Below are 26,608 nucleotides of genomic sequence, written 5' to 3' on the forward strand. Positions count from 1 at the left end.
TCAAAATATAAAGACTCTAAATTAGAAATTAACAATTGAGAACTAATATTTTCAAATATCGGTATTCATCATATCAATTAAAGCAATCATCAGTATTATGGACAAAATTGTATAGCTATTAAACTGCAGCATATAATCAGAAAATCACTACAGATTACAGTAAACTGAATAACAGTTCCATTTTGAGTAGGAGACAGACAAAATAAACTTTAAGTAATAAAGTAGTAGCTTTCAAAACAAAATAAAGTTCTACTACAGGCAAATATTGTTTTAATGGAAATAAGTTTTTGTTGAAGTTTTGAAGTTTTCGCCCCTTTTATTTCTCATGGTGTGATTAAAATAGTTTTAGCATATTTCATCAGTTCCCGATTGCAAGAATTTGAAAAATACATCGGATTTCGCTAATGTAAACTCGCAAACAAGATGTATTGCTCTGACAAGTCGTTCACGCTTGTTAACTTCCATAACTGTTATAAAAATGTTGTCCATGAAAGACTCTTCGCGTCGCATTTCAGTCGTACAAACAAAGGGCAAGTGTCTTCGGAAAGTTTTCAGCGACAGGTAATTCGTAATCAGTGCCAACTCCAGCTCAGATAAATCCAGAAGCTTCAGAGTTTTTATGACTCGACATTCAACTTTTAGCATTTCACTCACAACTTTGGGGAACCGAACATTGCCTTTGCACACAAAATGATGAACAGGAAGGTTGAGACCGAATATGCTGCCGAATAGAATCGGCTTGAGGGCTTCGGGTGTGACATTTTGGCTGGTGACAAGAGGTCGGAAGGATAGATTTTTGGGGATGTAGGTCGAGAGGAGGAACTGGCAATCAAATTCTAATAAACTTATATGGATATGCTTAGATTTGAATTGCTCGATCTGTTCAATAAGACATGGCAACCAGTTTTTCCCGTACTCTTCGAACAGTTCAACCCAATTTTCCAGACGAATGTTTTCGTCTGGCGTGAGTTTGGTCATGATCACAGCCAGGGCCAGTTCGTTCTCGTGCTGGGTGGCCTTGAAACGGGTGGTCAAGGTAGTGTCGCTCGAGATGTCTTCCTGGAACATGGGCAACTCGGGGAAGTAGTCTTTGTCAACGTCCTGAAAATAAAAAGCGAATTGAAAATTTCAGTTCATCAACAGGTTTACTTAATTTTCAGCTACTATAGTTTTAGAGTCGAGTTCTACGATTGAAGTTATTTTTTAAAAAACTATAAAAAAACATCAAAATCAGATTTAAATGACTGTAAAATATATTTTTGATAGACGATGTAATAGGAAGTAGAATACTTTGGCTCTCACATTTGAATAATAGAGATAATTTATCGCAAACAGGTGCTCATAAACTTTGGTTGCCTCATTACAAAAGAAAATTTGGCTTTCATATTATGACTTTTATAGTTCACTTCTTAAGCTCAGAATCAGAATCACGCAATGAACTGGGATGCCCTAAAGAACGTCAGGTAGTTTAAGATTTCTCAGCTTTTAGGACAAGTTCTAGGCATAGTCAATTGACTGGTGATCTAGGTTGAAATATTTAATACCCTTCAATTTTGATTCAGCAATAATTCAAGTGACTGTTCAGTTCAATTCAGGAGCGATTTTGAAGGTCGTTATTAAACAATTAAATTATGCTAATATTTTTACTTTTGTAATTTGAATATCTGATTTAGCGCCCGTAAGGCGCACCGTGCTGTATATTCAAAACGAATATGGCTGAAGTAACGGAAACCTATTTCTAATTTCCTTACGGGAAAATGCGCTTTTCAACACAAACTAATTTAGTCTCAATAACATTGCTCGAACTTCGCTAACTCGACCCGGAAATTGTAGCATCCATCGCATACCATTACAACAATACACCGCATTTAGTTGAACGTTATTGTACCATTCTGCACGTTTTGTACAAAATCTAGTTTTTGGTTGTGCGCAAATGAGTATTCACGTTACGTTATTTTAGTTTTAGTCCGTGCGAGCTTAGTTCCAATGACACAATATCAAATTAACATAACATACTAAAAACCGTCTGGTGTGCGCATTTCAATGCAGAAATCTGCATAGCTAAAAGACAAAACTCAATTCCCCTCAGTGACTTTTGATTCACTTTCGAAGTGGTATTATACGTTGCACATAAACAATGACAGACCTAAAAAACACGTTGCTAATTTGCTTTTAATATAGGCTATTGATGGTGGAAATATGTGGCATATTAATATAGGTTTGCTGATAATTGAGTTAGTTAGAAAACTAAGTGCCGAAAGTTATTCGAGTTCGCTGAACTGTAGCTATAGAGGACGGTACGGCACCATTGCAAAGACATTAATTAAACCTAATCATAGATGTAGTCAAAATTTGGAAATGCTGATGCTTGGCTCCATATGAAAGTCAAAGTTGTAATCTGACCAAGATTAAACCCGATTTATCAAATTTGATCGACACATATGTCAATTGAGATTTTAACTTCGAGTTTTGACTTGAAGCAATAAAAGCACAGTGGCGCTGCGTTATATATGTCCTTTAACAAGCAAAAAAGATTATTCTATACGAAGAAATCTTATAACACTGATTACCTGAAAATTCACTAAGTAGTGTACGAAAATGACGTCACGTACATAAACTCAGCTTCTGAGTGCTCAGTTACAAAATATTCGAACAAAATTGCTGCTTTCAGCTCTTGTGAAGGGTGATCAAATGATCGCAAGAAATCTGACACAGACAACGAACTAGAAAAAATAGCACGGCCAGTCCAGCAAACTCAAATTCAACAAATCTTCGTGCAAAAAATACTAAATCTTGAGAACAACAGTCATTGTAATACGTGCACAAAATTCTCGCAAACTGGAATTCTGTGTTCTCGTTCTATTTTAAAAGAAGAGTAAAAAAAAGAGTCAAACCTTCTCTTAGCTCACATTTAACAGTGAAATGAAGTGAAAGAGAACTCAACGCACTTTGATTAAATTTGATTTTTCAATTTTTCTTAACTTATTTTTAATTATTTCAGTTTATTTATCAATTAGTGCCCATAGTCAATAAGAGCGCATAATGGATGCTGGATTGATTGAAGGACAGAAAGCATCCAAAAAATGTGGTTCTTCAAATCTGAAGCTTCCTAGATTGTTTACTTGCATCAGTTAAAGCCTCGCCATCATTGAGGGCTTAAAATAGTATATTGATCTCTAACTAAAAATGGTTATTCTTAATTACCATTAAAATAGCGATAATTTTTTTGAAGAAATAAAAGACGCACACTCAAGATCCAACTGAAAATAGCTAAAGCTTGAACATAATGATATTTGACTAAGCTGAGAAAACGTTTGAGAAAAAAATGGCAAGTTACGAAATCAACAACATATAGCACTAGTGAAAACGCTTGCCATGATTTCTTCCTTTTTTCCCCACAGCATCAAATGATAGGTCCCAATTTTTAATATTTGGGATATTGTAGATATATATATATATATATATATATATATATATATATATATATATATATATATATATATATATATACTTGAATAAACAAACGAAGGCGATGCATAATTAAACAGGATTTGCTTATAAAAGGGGATAATTTACATCCATATAATTTAAGTTAGTCACTTCATTCACTCTGTAATCGAATTAATGTAACTGTGAAAAGCACACCTGGCAATTCTGGTTGTAGTTTTGATGTTTTTAGACTGCAATTTGATCGAAGCAGAACAATTGACGTCAAAGAGAAATGAAGAATTACTTAAATTACAGTCAAACGAGACTGATAAAAAACCAGGTTTTCCAAATATGGAGAATTGATCAAATAGTTTCCAGCAATGAAATAAATCAGAGCGATTTCAGTCATTCGTTTTTAAACAATTTTTTTGAAATATTAATCACCTAATCACAATTATTTAGTGAAAATAGAAAAATTATGAGGTAAAATAAAGCCGAATTTTCGAAAACGAACTGTAAGGTTATCATTGTTTCTCGTTGCAAAAACCTTTCTTCCTTATTAAAGGTAGCTTCGAGAAAATTTATCACGAACTTTTTTATGATGGTCTTTTCGTGTACATATTATATCATTTGATCTGATCTGTAAACATGAAAGCTTACGACGTAACTGTTTGAATTAGCACTTAGAGTTAGATATTACAGCATTAATTTTCGTTAATTTTTTGTAAAGCAGGAGCTGGTTCAATCAAAATCTGGTTCGATCGAAAGTGGGGGCCCCTGACTTAGTGAACTTTTGATCAACGTGAATTTATTATTACATTATAAGGACTCTCAAACTTCACTCAACATTTCAAGATATTTGTCTAGTAGAGGTACAAATTAAAATCGTACATTCTGATGTTAATTATCATCGCTCACAATTCTTACTTTGATTCAGTCAAATGCGTGTATAATAAAATTGGAATTGTTATGATTTATTCAAAAAAACAAAAACGTCACAAAGCCAACATTTTATTGAAATTTTAATTACCACCGGAGCAGTAACTTTGTATGCATCTATTAATAGCATTGCACAAAATGTAACATAGAACATGTAGAAAAAACTGTTCAGCAAACAATTTAAAATGCCAGCATTAAAAACAGAAGAGAATTGAGTTTTTTCACCGAACCACTAAAAAAACTACATTAAGCTACCCTTTGACATAGTATTTTGTTCCTGATTTAGATAACCGGATCATGAAAGAATGTGGCAATAACTCACCCTGTGTAAGTACACGTGCGACAGAAGCAGAGCATGTTTCTCGTTGTTTTGGTGGGCTCTGAGGGCAACATTGAACCTGGGAGGAGAATCATCCCCACTGCTCGAGGAATCCTCGCTTCGTCCCGATGACAAAGATGAATTCGACTGATTGCCTTCGTTGTTTCGTGTTCCCAGAACAGTCGTGGCGGACAGCTTCGGGTGTTTTGGGCCCCGAGACTGATGCTGGCTCCATCCTCGATTTTGGTCCTCGTAACTTGAATCAGTTTGGCAATAACCAGAGTCATCTGAATTCTCCGATTTCGGACTGTTCTTCTCAGACTCGGGTGGTCGCCGAACGAGTGGCTTTTGGTCACGTGTAGTGCCCGAGTGACTAGTTGGGACCAGGTTGGGGTTGATCGCGAACGGGTTTTCAAGGTGATATGCGATTAGTTTTGGGATAGGAATTGCACCCGAGCTAGGAAGGGTTGTTTTGGGAACAGCTTGCGACGGGACAACAAGAGGTGGTGGAGGAATTGGGATAACCCTTGTCGTCGAGGGTATCAAGGAAGGTGGGGCAGGAATCGGTATTGTAAGAGGTGGTGCCGTAGATACCAGTCCAGGAGCTGGCATTCCTGGATAGGGCGTATGTCCAAATCGTCCAGGGAAAAATTCATTACTAGCAACATTGTGTGGTGGACCCTGGGGTAGGTGCTGCAAGTGGTTTGATACAGGGTACGTCATATCGACTGGACTGTGTTTACTCATATGATTGTGAGGGTTTGTGGGTCCAGGTATTAACGAAGAAGATGGCATAACTTTGTAACTTTTTATTACGGAGGGTATAGTCGAGACTGGGATTCTGATTTTCGGGTACATGGCTCCGCTGGCTGACATCTTTCGATGACTCGGGATGTTGAATGGCGCTGAAGGATGGTGGTAAGTACTGCCGCCTGAAGTTACTGTAGGACTGCATGCATATTCATCAGGTGCCGAGGAGCTGGACAACTTGGGGTCTCGGTGGTAATGGGAATTCGCCCCTGAAAAGAAAACTTTGATATTCAGATTTTATAGACTGGTCTAGCACTGGCTACACATTGGCTATGTACTAAAAATTATTCTTTTTATTGATCAGGTGAATCCTCAGTTATTAGTGGATTAAAAAAGCGGCTTTGCTCAAGCTGTATGCATTTTTAAAATATCTGAAATTTAAATTTGATCCCCAATTCCTATTTGAAACACTTGCTGATCCAAGAACGAGGACATCGGACACCTTTGTTAGCTCAAAGGTTTCTATTTGTTGCTTTGAATCATTTATTAGTAATCTTGAAAGATGAACTTGCGACCAACCCGTTCAACATCAATCAATCATGGTTCAATTTTTGTTGCTCCATTTTTTTTTCGCTTTATGACGCAAATTGATGAAATTTTATCTTTGCACTATTTTACCAAGTGCATGGACTTTTTCAACCTAACAATGTTCAATGCCGCTCTAACGACACATTAATCTATTTGGCATTTAAAGTCGACCTGGCTTTGATTGATGTGACCACGAAATTTAAAATAGATCTTACGCAATACAATTCATTCACATTGTATTAATTGAAAACTTCAAATTAGTACTCAGATGAAAACTTTGAGTTCGGCTTTCGAGGTATCCGTTAAAAAAATCATTACAGTCGCAAGAACGGCACGCAGATTTGATGACAAAAGTTTTGATCTAATTGTTACTTAATATTCAGGAAAGTTTTGCAAATATTATGAAGACTGTTGACATTGGTCAGACAACCTTTTTAAAAAGTTAATCAGAGAGCACATCATTGAAAAACTTTGAGCACTTCAACAGTCATAGTTCCGCTTTTACTTTCGCAGAAAAATAAAACAAATAGCACAAGGGGTCCAAAATGAGATTGTAATTTGATCATATATTGAACATCAATTTTAATTTTTTGCCGAATTTATTGGCTCCGTTTAAAGGAAACAAAAAGATATTATACTTTTCAACGTGGAACGACTGGTACAATCTGACCACCAACTTGAGTAGGTTCAAAATACCTAATGAATTTGGCCACATGCATGCTCCGATTAAACTTTAGAACTACTCCGAGCAAACAATTGAACTTGCGGGTAAATTCTGTATCATTTACAAACCTGCTCAAAAAACTATTCTCAGGTACCACCAAGAGAATAAGAGAATTACAACGATAGTTGGAAAAAAGTTCATTTGAGGACAAATGTCAACACTCCGCAGTAAATTTCGGACCCGCTTTAGTAAATCAGATCTAGATTATAAATCTTATTGTAATTGATCACAAATTTCTTTAGTTACTAAACCTAAATGTAAACGTGTTTCAGCAGAACCAAATCACCTAAACAAATACGACCAAACACCGCAGCTACCATCATCACCGCTTAAATTAACCGACACAATCAAAACCAGAATTCACAGAAAATGGTTCTAAAACAATTCCTGACAAAATTGACAGAAATTGCAAACTTTTCCTGACAAAAATGACAGAAATTGTAAACTTCAGATCATTAACCTTTTTTTGAAAAAAAATGTCCTTCGATATGTTATTACGATGTGCAACATACCTCTCTCTAAGTCAATAGATTAAACTAGTTAATCATGAAACATTGAACAAGCTGGATACAATTTCTTTTTCTGTTATAAACCATTTTAAGTTTTCGGTTTAACTGCTTTCGGTTCACTTTTGTTACCCCAAATATTCGTTCATTGTTCCAATTTAAAAGTTGATTAATTTCAGACCTAGTTCTAACAACAAACCAGCGTTAAACACAAGAGAATGTTAGTTTTAGAATCATAGGTTGAACTAGCTCACTCTCATATAGAGGTCTTGCAGTTCGAACCGGTTCATTCGAAAGTCGATAATTCACCGCTAAATATACTTTAGCAAATATGCTTTCACACCGGTAGAAATAACATTATCAATTTAGTTGTACTTTTGTTCTTAAAAACACAGCAAAACGACAAAATACGAGTGAACTAAACGTGTTAAAGTTTGAATCATTCAAAAACATTCTCGTGATAGCCAAAAAAAACAATCTCGAACTGTTTCTTGCTCGAGCTCGGCTCCAAAACAAGACAATACACAAACACGAACTGAAAAGTTATAGAAAAAATGAAAAATACTTTTCAAAAAGTCATAAAAAGTTTCTTACGTCAACACTCTTCAATCATAAGAGCTTTGACATTTACGTACAATCAAATGCACAACCATGCGATAAATGCTCTCAAAAGCATTCATCAACTCAGCGCAGTTGTATTAAAAATAGCCGCGCAAAAATAATACGAAACAGCAAGACGAGAAAAAACTTCAATTTATTAATTTTATGTGTCCTCGATAGAAACCAACTAAAATCGTGCTAGACATTTTGTTCTGTAGTTCTATGCATATGATGTTCTATGCCTTTGTTAATGTCAAATGGTCAATTACTTAACATTTGAATTTTTAAGTCCCCCATGATAAATTGAAAAACTATATGAAAAACAATTTAACCGCAATATGTATCAAAATAAGTAACATCTGCACTACAATTGAGAAAATTAAATCATTTCATTTATTTTGGCGAGCGGACAATAAACAGCAAAAAAGTTATGATCAAAATAAGTGAGAATTAACAAAAATTGTTACGCAAAATATTCATGTTTTGGTTGTTCCATTAGGAAAAACAATTGGTCGATTAGGAAAAACAATTAGGAAAAGTAGTCAACCTGAAACTTATAGCTGCAGGACATTATCAAAAGCATCTTCGAAAAACTGATTTCTAAAAAAGAGGCGCATTCAAAACTCCGTTCAACCAATTTTGTCAGGAAAAGTCTGAAATTTCAACAAATTCACTACTATCAAGAAACATAAGAAACTGAATGAGGAGATCCGAGCTCAACTGAGAATTTTAATTGAAGAATTAGGCTTACGTAATTGGAGATTCAATTACCTATAATACTAATAGAATGTGCGTACGTAACTGGAAATTGTAAAAAGTATTAAGATTGGTGGTTTAAAAAAACGTTGGCAAGGTTCTTCTTGGTGATTGTCGTTATCGAACAACCGTTTACTTGATTGACTACAACTATAAGTCGTTCGAGTACGCAAGAACACATTAAACCTTACACCTTAGTTCAACTGCACAGTAGAACACTACAGGCTTATCTCTTATTTAAAATAACAAGCAATACAAAATGAAAAAACGAAAAACATTATGATCAATCGTAAACTAGAATAGAACACCAAGTTAAAGAATGATTGTTAAGTTATTGAAACAAAACGAGTACAATAATACAATGGCCAGAAAATAGAGACTCAAAAAGTAATTGATCTTTTTGGTTAAAGCCATTGACAGCAATGATGAATACAAAACCTCCATTTGTTTAAAAATCTTATCGATCGTTGGAAAAGGGAGCACTAATAAAGTTTGGCGATATATCAAAAATATGTTTGCAAAATCTGCCCACGTCTATTAAATTATCAAGCATTTCAGTATTTAGAGAAATAAATGGAAGTACGTCAACTGTTCGATAGAAAACTTTCGAATTCTATATTGTCCGAAAATAATTGGTGTTTCCATTTTTAAAAAACCCTTGAAGCTCAAACCACTATACAATTAATAAATAATTCATTAGAAGGCGGATGATACCTGCATTGGAGAGATTAAGAGACAAGACGAACAACCAAATCAAATGAAAAACAAAGCCTCACTTAAGACCAAATCTCATTGTCAATTTTTTTAAAAAAAACTCAATGAGAAAGACAAAATATTGCCTTTTTGTTAGTCTTTTTGGCAAACAAAATCTTAAATGAAAAATACATTGAGCCTTTTTAGTAGAAATATCGATTAAAATTGGCGAAAGACCACTGAAATGTTATTTTCCAGAATACTTGCCTAGGAACCGTAGGAAACATTAGCCCTTATCTGAGTAAACGAAGATTTTGTCAGCAGTTTTTATTTCACCACTAACGGTCAAACTGGACAAAGTGGGCCAAATAAGCCTATTTGATGCCATTTTTCATGAAAACAAGGAAAAAATGCTAAATTTTACGAATAAAGGTAGCCAAAATCTTGTCAGTTGGTTCAGACAATTCATCAACTCTCTCTTATCTATAAACGTAAAACCAAAGAGACTATTGCTAACAATTTTATCATGTTTTCAGCAAATAATGATCAAAATTTATACAAAGTTTACGAAACAATATAATTCCTCCCCCACTAAAGTGGGTCGGAACAACAATCAATTTTTGTGTAGATCGGGCAAAATTTTCTCCCAGTTGAGTCGATGAACATAACCAGCTCATGTTTTTCAGCATAGTGTAAAAGTAATAGATAACAAAAGATGTTCTGAAGACGCCTCTAAAATGCCGTGTTTTGTCTTGTGTTTATAAATTATACTTTCGTAAAGTTTAGTATTCTAACCGCTCTCACAAGAACTTGTGTCAGCCCGCTGTCAAGTTATCAGTTCATATTGGGGCAAGAAATTGTCAACAAGTGTCCAGAAAAACATGTTCACAAAATAGATGTCAAAAAAACTAATTCTCATCAAATTTTCAGCAACTAAATATTGCGCCAGACAATAACAATTGATAAATTTTATGGGAAAAATGGTAGCAAGGAGATTAATCGTATTAAATCTTAATTGGTGTGATTACAGCTGCAAAATTTTTCTTTAATTCAGAGGAATCTTGTTAAATCTTTTTTTTTAAAAAATAGGACGCTATGAAATTTGAGCTACGAATAATTATGATAAAGTATGAGCACAATGATTAAATACGTTTGTATACGATCCCTAATAAATTCATAGAGCTATTGAGATTTATTTCGGAAACTCATCAAAAAACTATTCTCGTTCATGCATTGAGCCAAAATGACAAATTAACGGTGGAAATAATGACTGAAACATGAATACAACGTCTATATAGATTGACAATCAACCAATCTATATAGACGTTGTATTCATGTTTGTCATTATTTCCACCGTTAATTTGTCATTTCCACCGTCAAATGTCTAAGATAAAGTCATACAGGCAATCGCATCACACTTTGAGTTCCGAACTAAGTTGTTGGAAAAACTGTTTCTTGCCAACTGTTCTGCAGTCAAATACGTAATGATACAAAACTTAGCAACAGAAGAAAGACTGACAAAACAAATGACTTCCAAAACAAATGATCCCCCCATTCAGTGAGGCTGCTTATTTTCTTCAAACCTATGGACACTCATTTATTTATAATAAATACATGGTATAGCTCACCCTATACGCATAATCGACTTTGTGTGAAGTCAGTGAGATCATAGGGCGTTTAACAAAAAGCACTTTCACGGTTCGAGACGATCAGCCATAATGTTCGGGTCACGAAACCTTCCTAAAAACGCGAATTTCGGTAGCTGTAAAATGCCGAAAGTCAACTTCTGTGTATATAAGAACGTCTAGCACTGCAACTTCTGGTACCTTCGTAATTCTATATATTGCGAGTTTATGTTTTAATATTTACTTCACTGTAGTTCATTGGATTTCCAAAAGTATCAGAGACTCATTTCGAGTGAAAAACGAGAAAACGAAAACGAATGTTCATATTCTAGATATCCTTTCATTCTAAAAACTGACTGTTTCCCCTTTACTTTAAGGAAAAGTGGATTTTCTTGCCACACTTTTGAACACCCCTCGTTTTGTCGTGGTTAGAAAAATAGCGACTATTTCATTACTTTAAGAGTCTTTTTTATAAACTATCATTTCCTTGTCTCTACCAACGTTATTAAAACTGTTGCTTTTTTATTATTGATTTTGAGTATTTTTAATTTGAATTCCTTCAATTTCAAGATAAATTTTTTTATGTTATAAATAGGTTCTGGGCACTGACAACTCACGGAAATTTTAAATCAAAAATTGTGAGTACACTACTTTTCAAAAAAAAAGGAAAAAGGACGGAAAGTAAACCTGTCATTACGTCCATTTGTGACAAGCATCTGCAACCTCACAATGGATGAGCCAGCATGTTCAATCTCTCAAGAAATCTACTTTTTTGTAATATTTTTGTGCAATTGGGCTAATAAATACTAAATCCTGTGATTAAAAATTGTACTGAAATGACAAAGTTACAGAAATGATACAAAAGCGTACGGGCGTTTCACTCATGTTAACTTAGGTTGACATTCAAGACTAACAGCCTTTGAATTATATAAAAATGGAATATTTTTCCTTAGAATATCTTTCCTAATATGCTAGATAATTTGGAATTATTGGAAATTCAGTGGTTCAAGGTTCCTTAGACAGACTTCAGTTTCTAGCCTGATCTATGATGATCTATTTTATGATAGTAGTATATGAACCCTTCCAACCTGCAGGGCTCGGGGATGAATGCCCTCCGCCGACCCCTGACCCGTTCTGCTGGTTCTGGATCAGTCTCGCATTTCGCCCGTAGACACACTTCTCTTTTGCCATCCCTGCTTCCACGCACTTCTGAAACCTGCAGGCCCGGCACATAGACCGCGTGTTGACGGTGACCGGACACTTGTTTGAGTTTGCACAGACCAGAGGGCGACCAGCGCCATTCTTGATTTTAAGTATTCGCAGGAAGAAAAGTTTGCACGATTCGCAGGTGTAAGCTCCGAAGTGTTTTCCAGAAGCACGACCGCTACACACCGCACATTCTTGCTGTGGATCCGAGGGAATAAATTTGTTCCGGATTTTCGGGCTCACCAAATCTCCCCCTTCGTATGCACCGGGAGGGGTGAAGTCTTTCGCTGACTCTAAACCAGCGAACGAGCCGAACATCATTCCAGCGCCTTCCACAAAGTTGTTCGGGAAATTTTGAGGTCGGGCCTCGGTGGGTTTTTGCGGAGGTTCGGAGATGTTTACAGTCAAGGGTGGCATGACTCGAGTTTTTATGTCGGGTGAATTTTGGGTACTTTCTATGAAATTGTTGGAGGCAGCATGGGCATCGCCTAGGGGAGAGGTTTGCCCACTCTTCGTTCCGTCAGTAGAACCCATTGTTGGGTTTGATTTTCAGGTAAAGTTGATTGATCTAAAAGTTGCTCGATGATTAGCAAATTGATATTCAAGGTGAATAATGCAATCGGTAAAAAATCAATGGAGTTTTTTTCAATTGACAAGTGGTGACAAGAAAAATCACGTTTAAAAACCAGTTCACTCCTGGCGCAAAAGTCAACACTACAACCAAATGTTGCCGCCAATTTATCTAAATGATAATTGTGGAAATCTATCAGATATTAATTAAAGCTCGAGAAACCGTTCCGGCGGTTGTCTAATTGCAAAGTCAAGCTTTAAACTGGAAACAAATAAATATTTGATTTATTGTAAGTTAAATTGAGGGTTTGGATAGTTGAAGGTAGGTAGGTAAATAGCGAAAAATTTTGCGAGTAAAAAGAATGCTGAACTTACTAGCTGTCGGAAGTTCAAATGGGTTTTGCTGATTGGAATGGGCAAAAAATAAGAGAGTTTAACAAGTCTGGTTTTAACTCAAAGGTGGGGAAAGGGTAGCAAGGTTGAATTGGTGACAAAAAGATATTCAAAATTCAGTTTAAACTGCAATTCTCTTATATTAGAATTCCTTGTTAGCATAGTAGGTATTAACCAAACTCGCGGCTACAAATGGCAACAAGAAGCAAAAACAAGGATAAACTAAGAAGAACCGAAATGAAATGTCGTTTAGGTTCATTCGAATGACAGAAGCATTTTGCTAGCAGATATATATATATATATAAAGAACGCAAGTAAGTCAAAATAGTCGCATATTTTCTTTCTCTCGTTTCGGAAATGCAGATACTATTTTATTGTTCAAAGCTCTGCGTTTGTTTTCTGGTAATTTAGCTCAAATGTAAGCTCAGTTCAGAATTTAAGAATCGTTTATTGGTAACTCGTTCTGTGATTGGTTTTGTAAACTTACACGTAAATCTGCTTCACTCGCAAATTTTAATAAAGCTCGGCTAAAATAGAATGTATGCGAATATGTTATTTGCTTTTTCGGCTTTTCGCTAAGCTTGTAGAATATAATTTTCCCGTTTCTCCTCGTCAGGGAAAAATAACATATTTTAGTAGTACGTAAATGAAGGGAATAAGTTGTTTGCTAGAGCGCAATAATAACGCGTAGAGTTAAAACATGTCTTCATTTTGAGTTCAACTAAGTTCACATTTGCCGACAGAGATCAAAGTGAACGTTCTTCAACCTATTCTGCATGTATATGTGAAAAAAATGTTCCTCGTTGCACAATACAAAAGCAGCCGAAAATTTCACAGAATGAAAAATAGTAAAACCGAAGGACGCGTCTCGGCTGAAAAAGGAAGAACTAAAATAGCTGCTAAGTGAACTCGTGCTATGCACTTGCCTGTACTAAAGTAATAAAAGTGACTTCGTCATCAGTCTGCTATCTCGGCAACCAATCAAAATACAGTTCTACAAAGTCTGACAATCGAGACCTCAAATACTTCAAATGACGATCAAATAAAAGTGTACTGCAGTGTGATACTATATAACCAATGCAAGCAACGGAATAAAACGCTTAGCTTTACTGTATATGAAATAGTTTAGAACTGCGACAGTGAGGTATAATATAATTTAGTTTAAATTGTTGCCTCAATCGTGTGCTGTTGGTTGTCGTGTGCTACGTGTGGTTAGGAAAGAGAGTGCGTGGTTACAGTAGAATTATTAGAGCGTATATTTTGAAGTTTAAAAGGAGACATAGCCTGAATGATATTGTAAAACTGGTAGCTGCGTTCTCTAGATGACAAAATGCAATGTTCTCAAGTGAACCGGCCTGAAAGTCAATTGAGTTCATTGGTACACAAGGTCTAGAGAATAGAGCGTTATTCAGCAGGCGTTGCTGGTTTCTTTCATACCACCGTACTGTACTAGTTTAACTAAGCACAACTCTGGAAATGCCAACGCACTGCCACAAGACCGCGTGGTCATTAAATTTGCAAAAAAACTGGCCAATCCGGATAGCCTTGGCTAGACGAGTTGAAAAGGCGGGTAGGGTACAAACACCGAAATAGGCATTCGGTTTGAGTAGGCTTTCAAAACAACTTGAAGCAATAAAATAGACACATTTTCAAGGTAAAGACAGCTCAAAATTGTGACAGTCATATTTCGGACGCAACAAATAGGACAAACGGAAACGGAAAGGACCCCAAAACCCGTATAGCTGATAATACTTGAGTCGACACCCCAACTGCGTTTAAGATTCAATTTAATTGGAATCAACAATTTCTAACACTAACTGGCCTTCAGTTTGACGCTGTGCAATTCGGAAATCTTAAGGAAATCACACACGCCCCCTGTTTTTTCATGAGCACAGAGGATTTTTTAAAATCTCAAGGCCGTTGTTACTTCATATTTGAGGAAAAACGTAGCCTGGGAATCTTTACTTTTTTTAAAAGTGTCGGCCCATCACATCTACAATCAGATCAAGTAATCAGCCAAGCTGATAACGAAGTTCAGGCTTTTTGATTGCTCGTATACATTTTCAATTAGAAACAATATGGGCCATTGGAAACAATTGACCGGTATGGGCCATTAGAACAACTAACTTCCTCGCATGCATTTTTTTTGCGTTTGAATGTAACTCGTACAACAAGTGCTACCAATTATCAGTCTATGATAAGATTTTTCCCCATTTTAAGACCGAAAGGTCTTGCGTTCAAAATTGTTTCTGATTAGATCAACTTGTTTTCGAACCAATGAATCCTTCGAGAAAAATGATTGGGAGTTTGGCCCTCATTTCGCTGGTAAATGGCAGATAAATTTTACTATATAAATTTTTAATGTATCTAGTTCACAAAAAATTAAATGCAGAAAACACTGAAAGAAAAACTTAATTATTTTGAAATCAGAACGCGTCTTGAAAACAATTAGTTCCCAATTACAAGGTCAGTTAAATGCACCTATTTTTACATTATTATTTTTTGTGAACGTGCAACAAGAGAAGCAAATTTGTAAACAATTTGTTTGTAACCAAAAATATCCGTTTTTACAATCCAAAGATTTGGATTGTATTGGTGCGCTGTCTTTTTATAGTCCAAGAATTGGATTTTATTGGTGATCTGCTTTTTGCAATAGAAAAACTGCATTGCATTAGTGGTCTGTCCTTTTACGATTCCAAGAAATTGAATTGTAATCGGCTGTCTTTTTTACTACTCGAAGAGTAGTAAGTATTGGACAAGTGTCTTTTTCAAATCAATTTTATTGGAGTGAATTTTGAAGCAGGGAAAACAACGCATGAAGAAAATGTAGTGGTTTGTGTGCTGACCAAAACTTAAGAGTGGAGCGAAAAGAGAGTGGTTTTGGTTCATATCATTGCATTCGATAGAATGAGAAATTGAGTCTAAAAAAATTTCTGCAAAAGGGCAAAATTATTTGTTCGCGTGAAGCTTTTAAAAGCAGTTTGTTTTTAGTAGTTTCTTGGTTAAGAGGTATCATTATGATTATGCAATGAATTCAGGCTTGTATTGATAGTGGTTAGCAATTCGTATGAGTTTAACGGTAATTTGCAGGTTTTTCCTGCTATTTTGCTGGGTTTTAGGAGAATTTTATCTATTTTTCGCTCTTTATTTTCTTTAACCAATTTTTGTGGGCTGAAGGATTTGAATAGATGATTATTAGCTAAGGAGTTATTAGATACCAAGCGATAACGGTTTTGTTGGTATTAAACGATTTTTATTGAACAAATTAAAGCAAATGAAGAAATTTTGAATCAAATTTCTGAAGTTTTTGCAACATTTTTAGCCCCTTAGAAAAAATTCGTAGCCTTATATGACTTGCATGGTATTTCCGGAGCAATTCAATACTCTATTTGCTCCAATAGACATCTTTGGCTAAAAAATCAATTTTTTCCTTGATTTTTAAGATGAATTTTTTGTTTTTAATTTGTTTTTAAATTCCTCAAACTTTTATTACGGTTGACGCTCAAAATAGTTGCTTTTGTTGGTTTTTGATTCAATCGATTTTAATTTTATTTTCGTTGGTCATGATTAAAATTTTTTAAGCAACTACTGGCTCATTGTCATCTTTTTTTTTGCTTTTTGCTCACTTTTGCTAAGTTCCTCTAATTTTATGCTTTTCACTACTTTTTCTTGTTCAATTCTTTATTCAAAGTTGTTCTGAAGATTTGCTGGAAATCATTGGATGCTAAACAGTGCATTTTCACTGAAGAATGATACAAAATTCAATCTTTTTTCCTGTTTTTTTTAATCGTTCTTTGCTTTTTATGGTATAAATCTTTGCTTTTTTATGGCAAAGTTCTAGATCGTTGTACGCCTGAGCAGTATCCCAAATAGTATCCCAGTTGTATCCCAAAGCAGTAAAGACAGTTAATAAAAAAAGTTGGAAGACGCGAATTGGCAACTAATGCAAAATTTTTAGCTAATTTTAGCGAAATTTTGCATAGAATGTTACTTCTTTACTTTGTCCTTCATTTCCTTTCCCTTACATTCGTTTTCTCTGCAAGGAATTTTTTTATGGGTTTTTCTGTCACTTTGGAGTCTTTTAATGAATAAAAACTAAACATGTCACATGATTCTTTGCAAGTAGTTCTCTTGTAATTTCGACTTATAAAGAATAGTTTATCCGATGCTTTTGTCGTCTTTTCTGGTCAGATACTTTTTTTCATTTTCATGTTATGGTTTCAAAAATTTAATTTTAATAATTAGCTTGTACATTTTTTCATTCAAAGTGGTCATTTTTTTTCGTCCAATCATTTCCGGAATTCTTCCGGCTTTGTTTTTTCAGATCTGTTCTCATTTTTTTATAGTCAAAATCAAACTGAAGCGATGATTTTGGTTACGCCGAAACAGAAAGTGCAGCAAAAAAGCAAGTAGTTTGGCGCCATCAATTTCTCACCAGCTTTAAAGTCGAGTGAAAAAATCGTCTTTGAAAAACAGGAATTCGCTTTCTCGATTTTGTTTTTTTTGTTCAATTGTTGCATTTTAAATTTGATATTTGCTAATTTTAAAAAAATTGAACAACTTTTTCCAAGTACTTTTGTCAATACAATTCTTTTTCACTCCATAAGCTGTTTTTCATTTAAAAAATGAAAAATGCGTAAATCTTTGAGTTGTTGCAAAATTTGCCAAACTATGTTTTTCGCTGTTCGATGTTTTCACACATTTATTCTTGACCTTGATATTTCAAAACGGGAAGAACAAGTAAACCTTTTTTTGAGGCCCAATGTTTGTTTTAGTAGTCTTTCAAAAACTTAGAGTGATGCAGCTGCTCAGACGGCATCAATTCAAAAGGAAAAGTTTTTTTTGGTGCATATTTTCAACTTTTTTAGTGATCTTCGAGTTTTTTTATTAGTCACGTTTTAAAGTGACGTTTGTCAGGTTGAACAGAGTTGATAAAGCGCGTCTGCAAGGCATAGTTACCATTATGGAAAACTGATCACATTCTGTCGACATCCTTATCTACAACCAATCAGAGGTGCGTTTGTTACATGTAAAACAACGTAAATTGTAGCATCAAAGGTGCTTGAAAAGCTACCGAAAATTAGTTGAAGTTTGTAATTTTGGTCATATTAAGCTGACATACAGTGCGTATTGAAGCACAATTCATAGAGCGCTAAATTATCTGTTATCGTGTCATATTTCAGTAGATCATATTAGTGATCTTACAGTTTGAAACGAGAATCAAAAGTCTGAAAATTTTGAATTGTTTGAAAAGAGAACTAACATTGATATTCTCAAACTTTTTTTCCGAGGAACAAAGATCTAAGTACGCGAAATTTTGTGCAAAGTACAGAGGTAATTTCTCTTACTGGCTTTAATGAAGCCTAGCCGAGTTTTAATATTGGTAGTAATGAGGTCTATTGAAGACCAGAAATGATTTATCAATGCAAATCTAGAAACTCACTCAAAAATTTTCATTTCGTTAGCGCAATTTTATCGTTCTCGCAAAAATTGATTGGTTCAGCTTGATTTTTTTGCACACTGAGCAAAACACACTGTTGAACAACAAAGTTGAAAGGGACTGATTGAGAATCAAGTAATGCAACGTTAATCCACAGTATAATACGGATAATACAGTTCGAAAATTTATCGGCAAAAACGAATTATCCAGATAGATTTGAAACCGCTGAAACAAATTGGGCAGTGTAAATTTTTCTTTGAATGAAGAGCAGCCGTTACAACTGTTGCTGATGTTGTTTTTTTCGTTGTAGTTAAATCTCGTAGTAGTTATTTTTGCTCCTAGCTGAGAGTGTGGATGCTGTTTCGTTTTTTGTTGCTGTTTTCTTTGTTTTGCTTGCTATTATGTTATGAGCCAGTATTGATTTACTATCAGTTTGTACCAGGTTTTGTTTTGTTTTCATTTTACCTCACTCAGAAAGGTAACCACTAATCTTGGCTTCATTGAGGACGAAACGTCCATACTAATTAAAGTAAAAAGGCCCGGTTGAGAAATGTTGGCCACTATTTTCATTAAAGTTGTCTTCCCTGTCCCATAATGAGATCCTTTGTTCCTGCCGAAAATGTAAGTTAAAATTCCTCTTTATAACAATTTTTAATAGTTTTGAATTAAGAGGTTGACATGAACTTTTAACTTCAATTTTCTAAGGTAAAGCAATCTGATGACTCGATCCTGTAGTATTCGTGCTATAAACTCTGTTAATTGCCATACCATTTTTGTTCAGTCATTTAATTTTTAATCGAGGAAAGTCATTTTCATTTCTCAATCGGAGGTTTTTTGTAGCTTAGAGGTTGGCACATCTGACCGCGGTATTTTCAAATATTTGTGGTAGGACAAAGTTTTGGTTCTCTTCGGGACCATTCTGCTGAGGCTGTGTTTTTTTTTGCCATGATGACTTTGTCCATCGTTTGCGTTTCAAACGAAAAATTTTTTTCACTTACTTCCCTCGAAAAAAGATTTTGACATTCACTAATTAAATTTCAAGCGAGAACACAAAGTTGGTTTTATTAAAAGTGAAAGCGTCTTATTGGAGAAATTTTGACCACTTTTTCTATTAGTTCTCACCTGCCCTCATCAAATCCTCGTCTTAGCGCTCAACAAAGACTCTACATTCATAAGCGTTAAATTATAAATCGGAAGGTCGAATAAACCTAAGTTGCTGACACAAACAGTTTTGGAAAATAACTAAATACTGTCAAAAATGTTATTTTCTCTCAAAAGGCATGCATTTGTTCTTAGTTCGCAATTTTGTCCGGTTAAAATTTTGTCATTTGTGACAAGTACCAATGGTAATCAGCAATGGAAGCAGTATTTATGAATCCCTTCAGATTTTGATCATATAAGTGTTTCTAGCATAAAACTGTTCCTTTCTCAGCAATGATGGCGAAATGTAAAACTGCCTGAAGTTTAAAATGGTACAAACTCTTTTTGATCAGAGTTACTTTAAATCACAGTTAAGTAAAACGTAAAATTCGTTCTTAGAGAGTGGATTTGGCAGTTAGCGTCATTAAGACTCACAATAATTACACGTTTGACCCCGTTTGTTGTTGATGACGGCGGATGAAATAAGAAAACGGGCATTTATGAAGACAAAATTTTCTCCTATAATTGTTCCGACCCATCTTAGAGTGGGAGGAACTATATACTCAAATGGGTTTTTTGTTCAGACAATTTTGGCCGATCGATATAATCTTCGTAGAGTTGTGAGTGGTATCAAAAGAAAGCCCGTCCAGCGTAGAATACAGAATTAAAAAGATTTTTCCAATTTTAGTTTTTTATAGGTAGTTATTGAGGTTCAAACTTTTGTGAATATTATACGTAATTCAGCTGTTTTTAATCACATTTTCGGTATTTTTGACCAAATTTTGCTGAACCATGTTAAAATTGATAACTGTAGTGCTATCAATTTCATGTGTTAAGAGAGAGGAGAGTTGCTAAATTGTTCGATCCGAGTTTTTTGGCTCTCAATTATAATAAATTTTTCTAAATTCAGACTTTTTTCCTCAAAAATGGCACCAAATTTGCTTTTTTTAGCCCACTTGCTTTAAATTTGCTGGAAGTAGACACCTTAAGACTGCAGACATATTTTTGTTAAGCTTAATAGAGAGTTAATCGTTCTCCCACTAGCAATATGAGTCTTCTGGAGTTATATTTTTTCGAGGTTTTTGCAAACATAAACTCGATAATTATGTAAAATGCATTATTTTTTGACAAACTGAAAAATTTAGTTTAAAAACTGATCTATTTCTTAACGAGTTCAACGACCGAGTATTTTGTTTGACTCGCCGCACTATCTGCGCAAGTCTCGATCTCAATATGGATCCTTATCATAAAAAATTTTCAGATCTCAATAATGCGCGACCTTTTTTTTCAAAAACTTTCCGCTATGAAAAAGTTTCTTGTGTAAGTTACGGACAAGAAATTCAAATCAGGGCTCAGTTAATGAGTGATAATATTTACACAAAACAAAGCCCAATGAGATTATATTGTGATTTTAGAGTTAAGCTCATGGTATTTATGGCTGTGACCAATTGTTTTCGGAAAAATTTTTTGGACTTCTTGATTTTTGCTTTCGCTTTCATTTGTTATATATTTTATAGCCCAACGAATACGTTTCCAAAACAAAAGATCCAGTTAGTTTTTGTGAGACATAAATGAATTTAGATAGTTCTTTCAGTTGTTATCTAATGTCTGTCATGACTTTGAATCTATTTGTTTCCAAAATATCGGTGAATTTTCTAACTATTTCATTTTTTCAACTTGTTTTTCTCAACTTCGGGCGCAGTCTTATTACAAACCAGCTCCAATTTCCAGTGCGTTATAAATCAATGTTTTTTACTGTTTGATGCTAAACTAATGGTTTCTTTGTTTTGATACAACGCATTTTCAAATTTTGTTTTGATTCTTTAGCATAATTGCATTTTTACGAGTTCGTTTTGTTCCCTTTTCAAATAATCATCTTAAAAACAAATCCAATGGAAGAAGCGAAAAATAGAGAAAATGCACAGCGTTGGAAAAAATGCGTATCCCGATATTATGTTGTTTTTGTTGAACAGTTTATGTTTTCTGGGCTGACACATAATTATCTCGTTAATTTTTGTGGATTTTATTGCTTTTACCTTTATTGTTTTATTGTTTGTTTTTCTTTTTGTTAAGGTGCGCCATATTTCTGATAGCATTAGGTCTCAGTTGTTTTCCCGAGACCTATAAATTTTTTGACATAATTAAAGATTTCAGTTTTTAGCTGTTTGTTTTCATGACTCTAAAATTAAGTTTAAAAAAGATTTTTTTCAATCGTCTACTTTTTGCTTTTAGTTTTGTCGCTATACTACTCAACCTCACTAATTTGAAGTCTCAATTACTTATGTTGACCAACACAACTTCTTCTTGCTCGGTTATACGTTGTGACTGACTGCTTCGACCCTTCAAACTTATAATACGTTTTTGAGATTTTAATCATTAACTTTTGGGTTTCTTTTTGTTGTCATGTCTACGTAGTTGTTGTCAGGTCTAAGAAAGCCTATTTGATGTTAAAATGAGAAAAAAGTGATGATTTACTCTTCGTGCAGGTAACATCTTGTAATCCTATGTCCTTGAACAGGGTAATGTTGTAAAAATGTTTGAAGTTTTGGCTTCTTTACGTCTTTGTTGTTTTCTTGTGGTGTCCTGACTTAGTCTCAATATTTTTGCACCCAACTGGTTTTCTGAGGTGTTGCAACATATTTTACCGCTTCTTGTTCAGATGTTAAGTCTTCTATGACTTTTGAAAATAATTGTTTTCAAAATTATATTTGGGATTTTGTGCTTCGTCAATTCCTTAAATAAATTTTCGGTCGATTTGTAGCTAAATCTCTGTAAACTCAGGTCAAAACCCGTTTCCAGTGCGTAATAACGTAACTCTTATAAAAGTTTTGAGCTTCAAGCATTTGTATCTCGGCTTTGTTACTACTGTTTTTATGAGATTTCAAAAAAATTGTTTGAAAATTTTATTTATTTGTACCATTTAAAGGATTTTTGATTTCTTTTTATTTTATATCCAAAAACGTCCCATTGGCGTCGAAATTTTGTGCAAATGATCCTTGCACCTCTTTGCCCTTTTTTGTCGCCCTGCTAACCAGTCCTCTTGAGGACAGGTTTCACATCTCCATCTGCAAGTGCTGTATGTCTACTTAATGAATGGAATCGAGTAATTCCTTTATTTGTACCAATTGATGATACCTAATCATTTTCAACTATTTTAATATATTGCCAAAAAGGAGGCGCGGTAATGTTCGTTCGCATATTAAGTTCCGACCCCGCTCACCTTTATTTTTCACTTAATTGTCTACCAAAAGATGAATAGACGAAAAAAACCGATCTATCAACATACATATCGTTCAACAAACTGCTAAACGAATAAAAACAATTTACGTTAGAGTGCCTAGGAGACCTGTGACTACCAAAATATGACTACCAAAAATACGGCGATAAAAATGAAATAGTTACAGATTTTAATTAGGATAAAAACTTGTTGTTCATTTTTTTTAAAATCATTTATAACTAAATCAAAGTGCCATTAGATGAAACTTATAACAAGTAGACAAGAAACGAGCAAAAGGGTAAAATTTATAAAACATTGATTTTTTTGAAAAGAATCAATTTTGAACCGATTAGAAACAGAATGCGTCAGATGAAATCATTGCGAGATTCTGTATTCCATAGAGAGCAATGGAGACTTTTCATTATCCAGGATATGTCATACGACTACAAAAAGAACGACAAATAAAGGCAAAAAGGAAATAAATAGCCGAAAAGGCGAAAAAAATGTGCACGAAAAAAATTGCACAAAAACGATGTCCTAGCCAATTAAAAATTTAGCTGTTCACTAAAATCATTAAAACAAACGATGATTGCGTTGTTTCAATTGAAAAAATTTGTGAATCAAAGGACGCTCATATTGTGATGATGTGAAAAGAAAACAAAAACATTCAAAAAATGGATGAATAAGCAAAAATCATTAATAACTTTTGAAAACTGGTTGTTCTTAGAACAAAGAACTATTGAAGAAAATGAATAATTGAAGAAGAGCAAACTGTAATCCATTAGGTAAATGATGTGTTTTGTCTATAGAATTGCTAAGCTACAATTTAACAGAAATAAAATTGGCAAATCTCAAAAATCTATAGTCTCTTCCTAAAATACAAAAATTTCATAATTAATAGCCAACCAAAGACTTCTACTCAAATAGTTACCAGTTTGTCTCCCAATTAGTTGGAAAATTAATTGGGCCTGTTGGTAGTGAGACTAAATCACAAGACTATAAAAAAACATTGAATACATGCTGAACTAAAAAATGTCACAAACAACGTTACGAAACCACAGTGTCGAATCAATAAAGTCTAAAAGACATTAACCGCGGGAATATAAAATCTTTAATAATTAATCCTCATAAAGTCTTTTTGTAAAACGACTCACAAAATGGCAGCAAATGAACCACAAAAAATTAAAAGTATCTAAATTTCACAAAATTCCTCTGAAACAAATTGTCTAAACCATGAAGACAAACAATTAGTTTAAATTTTAATAAAAAACAATTAATCAAAACAATTAAGCAACAGAAATGTTACAGTTTGGTTAAACAAAACTTTAAAAAAGCTCTAAATATTTAGGGTAAGGTACGGAAATGATACAGCGTTATAGCATTATAAAATACGAAAAAAACGCAAACCAGAATAAAAAGTGATAAAATGAAAAATACTATTACTCTTTTTTAAAAAAATTTAGTTTGAAAGTCAATAAAACCAATAGCTTTTTACGGATATCAGCTATTATGTACAATTTTCAAATATGCGGTTGGCCATTGAGAAGTTCAATTACCCAATTTTAGGCATACGGCATCAGTAATTAACAACAAATAGAGGGCAAAAAACTCTACCAAATTCTGCAAGAGAACGGTGTTGCAGCCCTTAAAATCAAATCTTATGAACAAAATAATAAGGTTCAGTTCTCACTTTTGTAACGTTTTTTCATCTAGATTGTTCAGTGATGTGAAATCTTAGCAAAGAAACAAAAACAACAGCAAAAATGGGCAAATATGCAAAATAATAACAAAAATTTTGTATGGAAACTCTTTTACCAAAAGCAAGAAAACCTTCTGCTAAAAGTCAGCCACAAAATTAGTTCTTATTATATAACGAAGGAAACTTGAACTGTATTTACTGAGAAAAAGCAAAAAGTTGACTAAATTAATTAAAAAATTGACAAACTCAAAAAATCACTGAAATTTCCGTAAAACAAATACATTCAATAACCTCAGAGACATTAGGTAACAACCGAAAGCATGGTAAAAGTTCGCTTACAGCTCATGAGGAAGCCATTTGGATTTTTGGACAGTTAGATGGAAAAAATCAGACTGAAAGAAGAAAAATGGAAGGCAAAACACAAGATTCCTGTAAAAGTTTACTAAAACTCATTCAAAGCCATAAAAACCCTTTAGTTCTCTGAAAGCAAAATATATTTACAATAGAACTCGTGCTTACGTAAGTGGGAGCTGTTATTAATGGAGCCGTTTAAAAAAATTGTCATTAATTAACATTGAAAAAACAAAAGCAAGATATTTTCAAGAAAGGCAGCACCAAAGTAAAAATAAAAGTTTCTGACTCTAAATATCCATGATAGTATCAAACCTATCCTCAATTTTGCCTGGGGCCCAAAAAACTACCCAAATTTGCCAAGTTTTTGCGAATTAGACCGTTTGTTTTGTGAATTTTTTCAAAAATTATCGAGTTGAATCTGCAAAAAACGGCAAAATTTTAACTTCAGAAGACTTTCATGGCGCGGCAGAATCCAACCAGCGCTTTTTTGGAAGATTAGGGAGACTGTGTCAAGGTTTGTAGTTCGGTACGTCTGGCAAACTTTAAAAAATTGGACCAAAAAAGCATAGTTTGTGCCAATTTTGATGGAAAGAAGTTCGAATTTTAAAAAAAGTGTCAAAATTGTTAGCCAAAAAAACTTCAATCAAGCAATTCAGCAACGCCGTTCTGTCTCTGATGGTAACAATAACAATCTTCCCTTAAAAATTTTACTTCATTTAAAATTTCATTGCCGAAATTGTGCCAACTTTTACTAAAAATTACTGAAAATGTGAATAAAAAATGTCGAATATTCACAAAAATTTAAACCTGGATGATTCCCTGTGAAAAAACGAAAATTGAAAAAATCTGTTTAAGTCCGTTTTCTGGGATGTACGTACTTTTTAATGAAACCACTCACAATTCTCTACGATGAATATTTTGTACCAGGAGGCACGTGCTAAAGCTGCAACTTTAAGAAACACCAATTCATAATGTTGATTATATAGATGAAATTCAATGGTTAGGCAATGGATGACTTTTTCATGGTAGCAAAAGAAGATTTGTTAAGCAAATCTCACGAAAGTTTTAACAGTTGACAAAGAAACGGTGGGCAAAGGGTAGCCCAGGCATATCGTGCCAAAGTAACTATACCTCAAGGGCCTTTTTTGAAACACCACCAACACTGGCGTCAGTGAAGCAAGCTGATTAGTTTGCTTCTCTGCCGTCCGGCCACAGCACCACCAACACTACACATTCAATATTAACTAAAGGCGGAACACCGCACATATATCGATCGGCCAAAATTGTCTAAACAAAAAAAACCCAGTTGAGTATATAGTTCCTCCCTCCCTACTGAAGTGGGGTCGGAACAATAAGCGGACAGTTCAGACTAATGTTACTAATTTTAATTTTAAATTTAAGATTTCCAGTTGACTTCAAATCGAAGCATAAAAATCCCAACAAGCGGTAATATGTTGGCATATAGTGTTTCAACCCGCACCAATAATGAAATAATAGTGGTCAAGGAAGCGTATCCTCACAGATGGTTTTTACACCAAATATGTAACTTAAAAATGACAAACCTGATGCTCATAATAAACGTTGAGTCTATTTTCTGAAAAAAATAGACAATTGTAATACAACCACAATCTGAAATGAAAGTTTGTTTTTGTTGCTCATT

The 26,608-nt window shown here is 34.2% G+C and overlaps 1 protein-coding gene across 3 annotated transcripts; it reads right to left on the bottom strand.

The window, feature by feature from the left end:
* Positions 1 to 26,608, bottom strand: LOC142339463 (uncharacterized). Of its 3 annotated transcripts, none has more exons than XM_075389506.1 (4): positions 26,511 to 26,608; positions 12,018 to 12,703; positions 4,691 to 5,706; positions 1 to 1,101 (listed from the first exon to the last, which is right to left on the bottom strand). In XM_075389506.1, the coding sequence occupies exons 2-4, from the start codon at positions 12,667 to 12,669 to the stop codon at positions 346 to 348; spliced, it is 2,424 nt and encodes an 807-aa protein (XP_075245621.1). In that variant the 5' UTR covers positions 12,670 to 12,703; positions 26,511 to 26,608; the 3' UTR covers positions 1 to 345. The 3 variants fall into 3 exon arrangements, with proteins under 3 accessions (XP_075245621.1, XP_075245619.1, XP_075245620.1); XM_075389504.1 differs by lacking the exon at positions 26,511 to 26,608 and adding an exon at positions 26,429 to 26,446 and having other exon boundaries at positions 12,018 to 14,300; XM_075389505.1 differs by lacking the exon at positions 26,511 to 26,608 and adding an exon at positions 13,081 to 14,527.

This window comes from Convolutriloba macropyga, chromosome 5 (genome assembly GCF_964194025.1).
Source record: "Convolutriloba macropyga chromosome 5, txConMacr16.3, whole genome shotgun sequence".
Taxonomy (NCBI): domain Eukaryota; kingdom Metazoa; phylum Xenacoelomorpha; order Acoela; family Convolutidae; genus Convolutriloba; species Convolutriloba macropyga.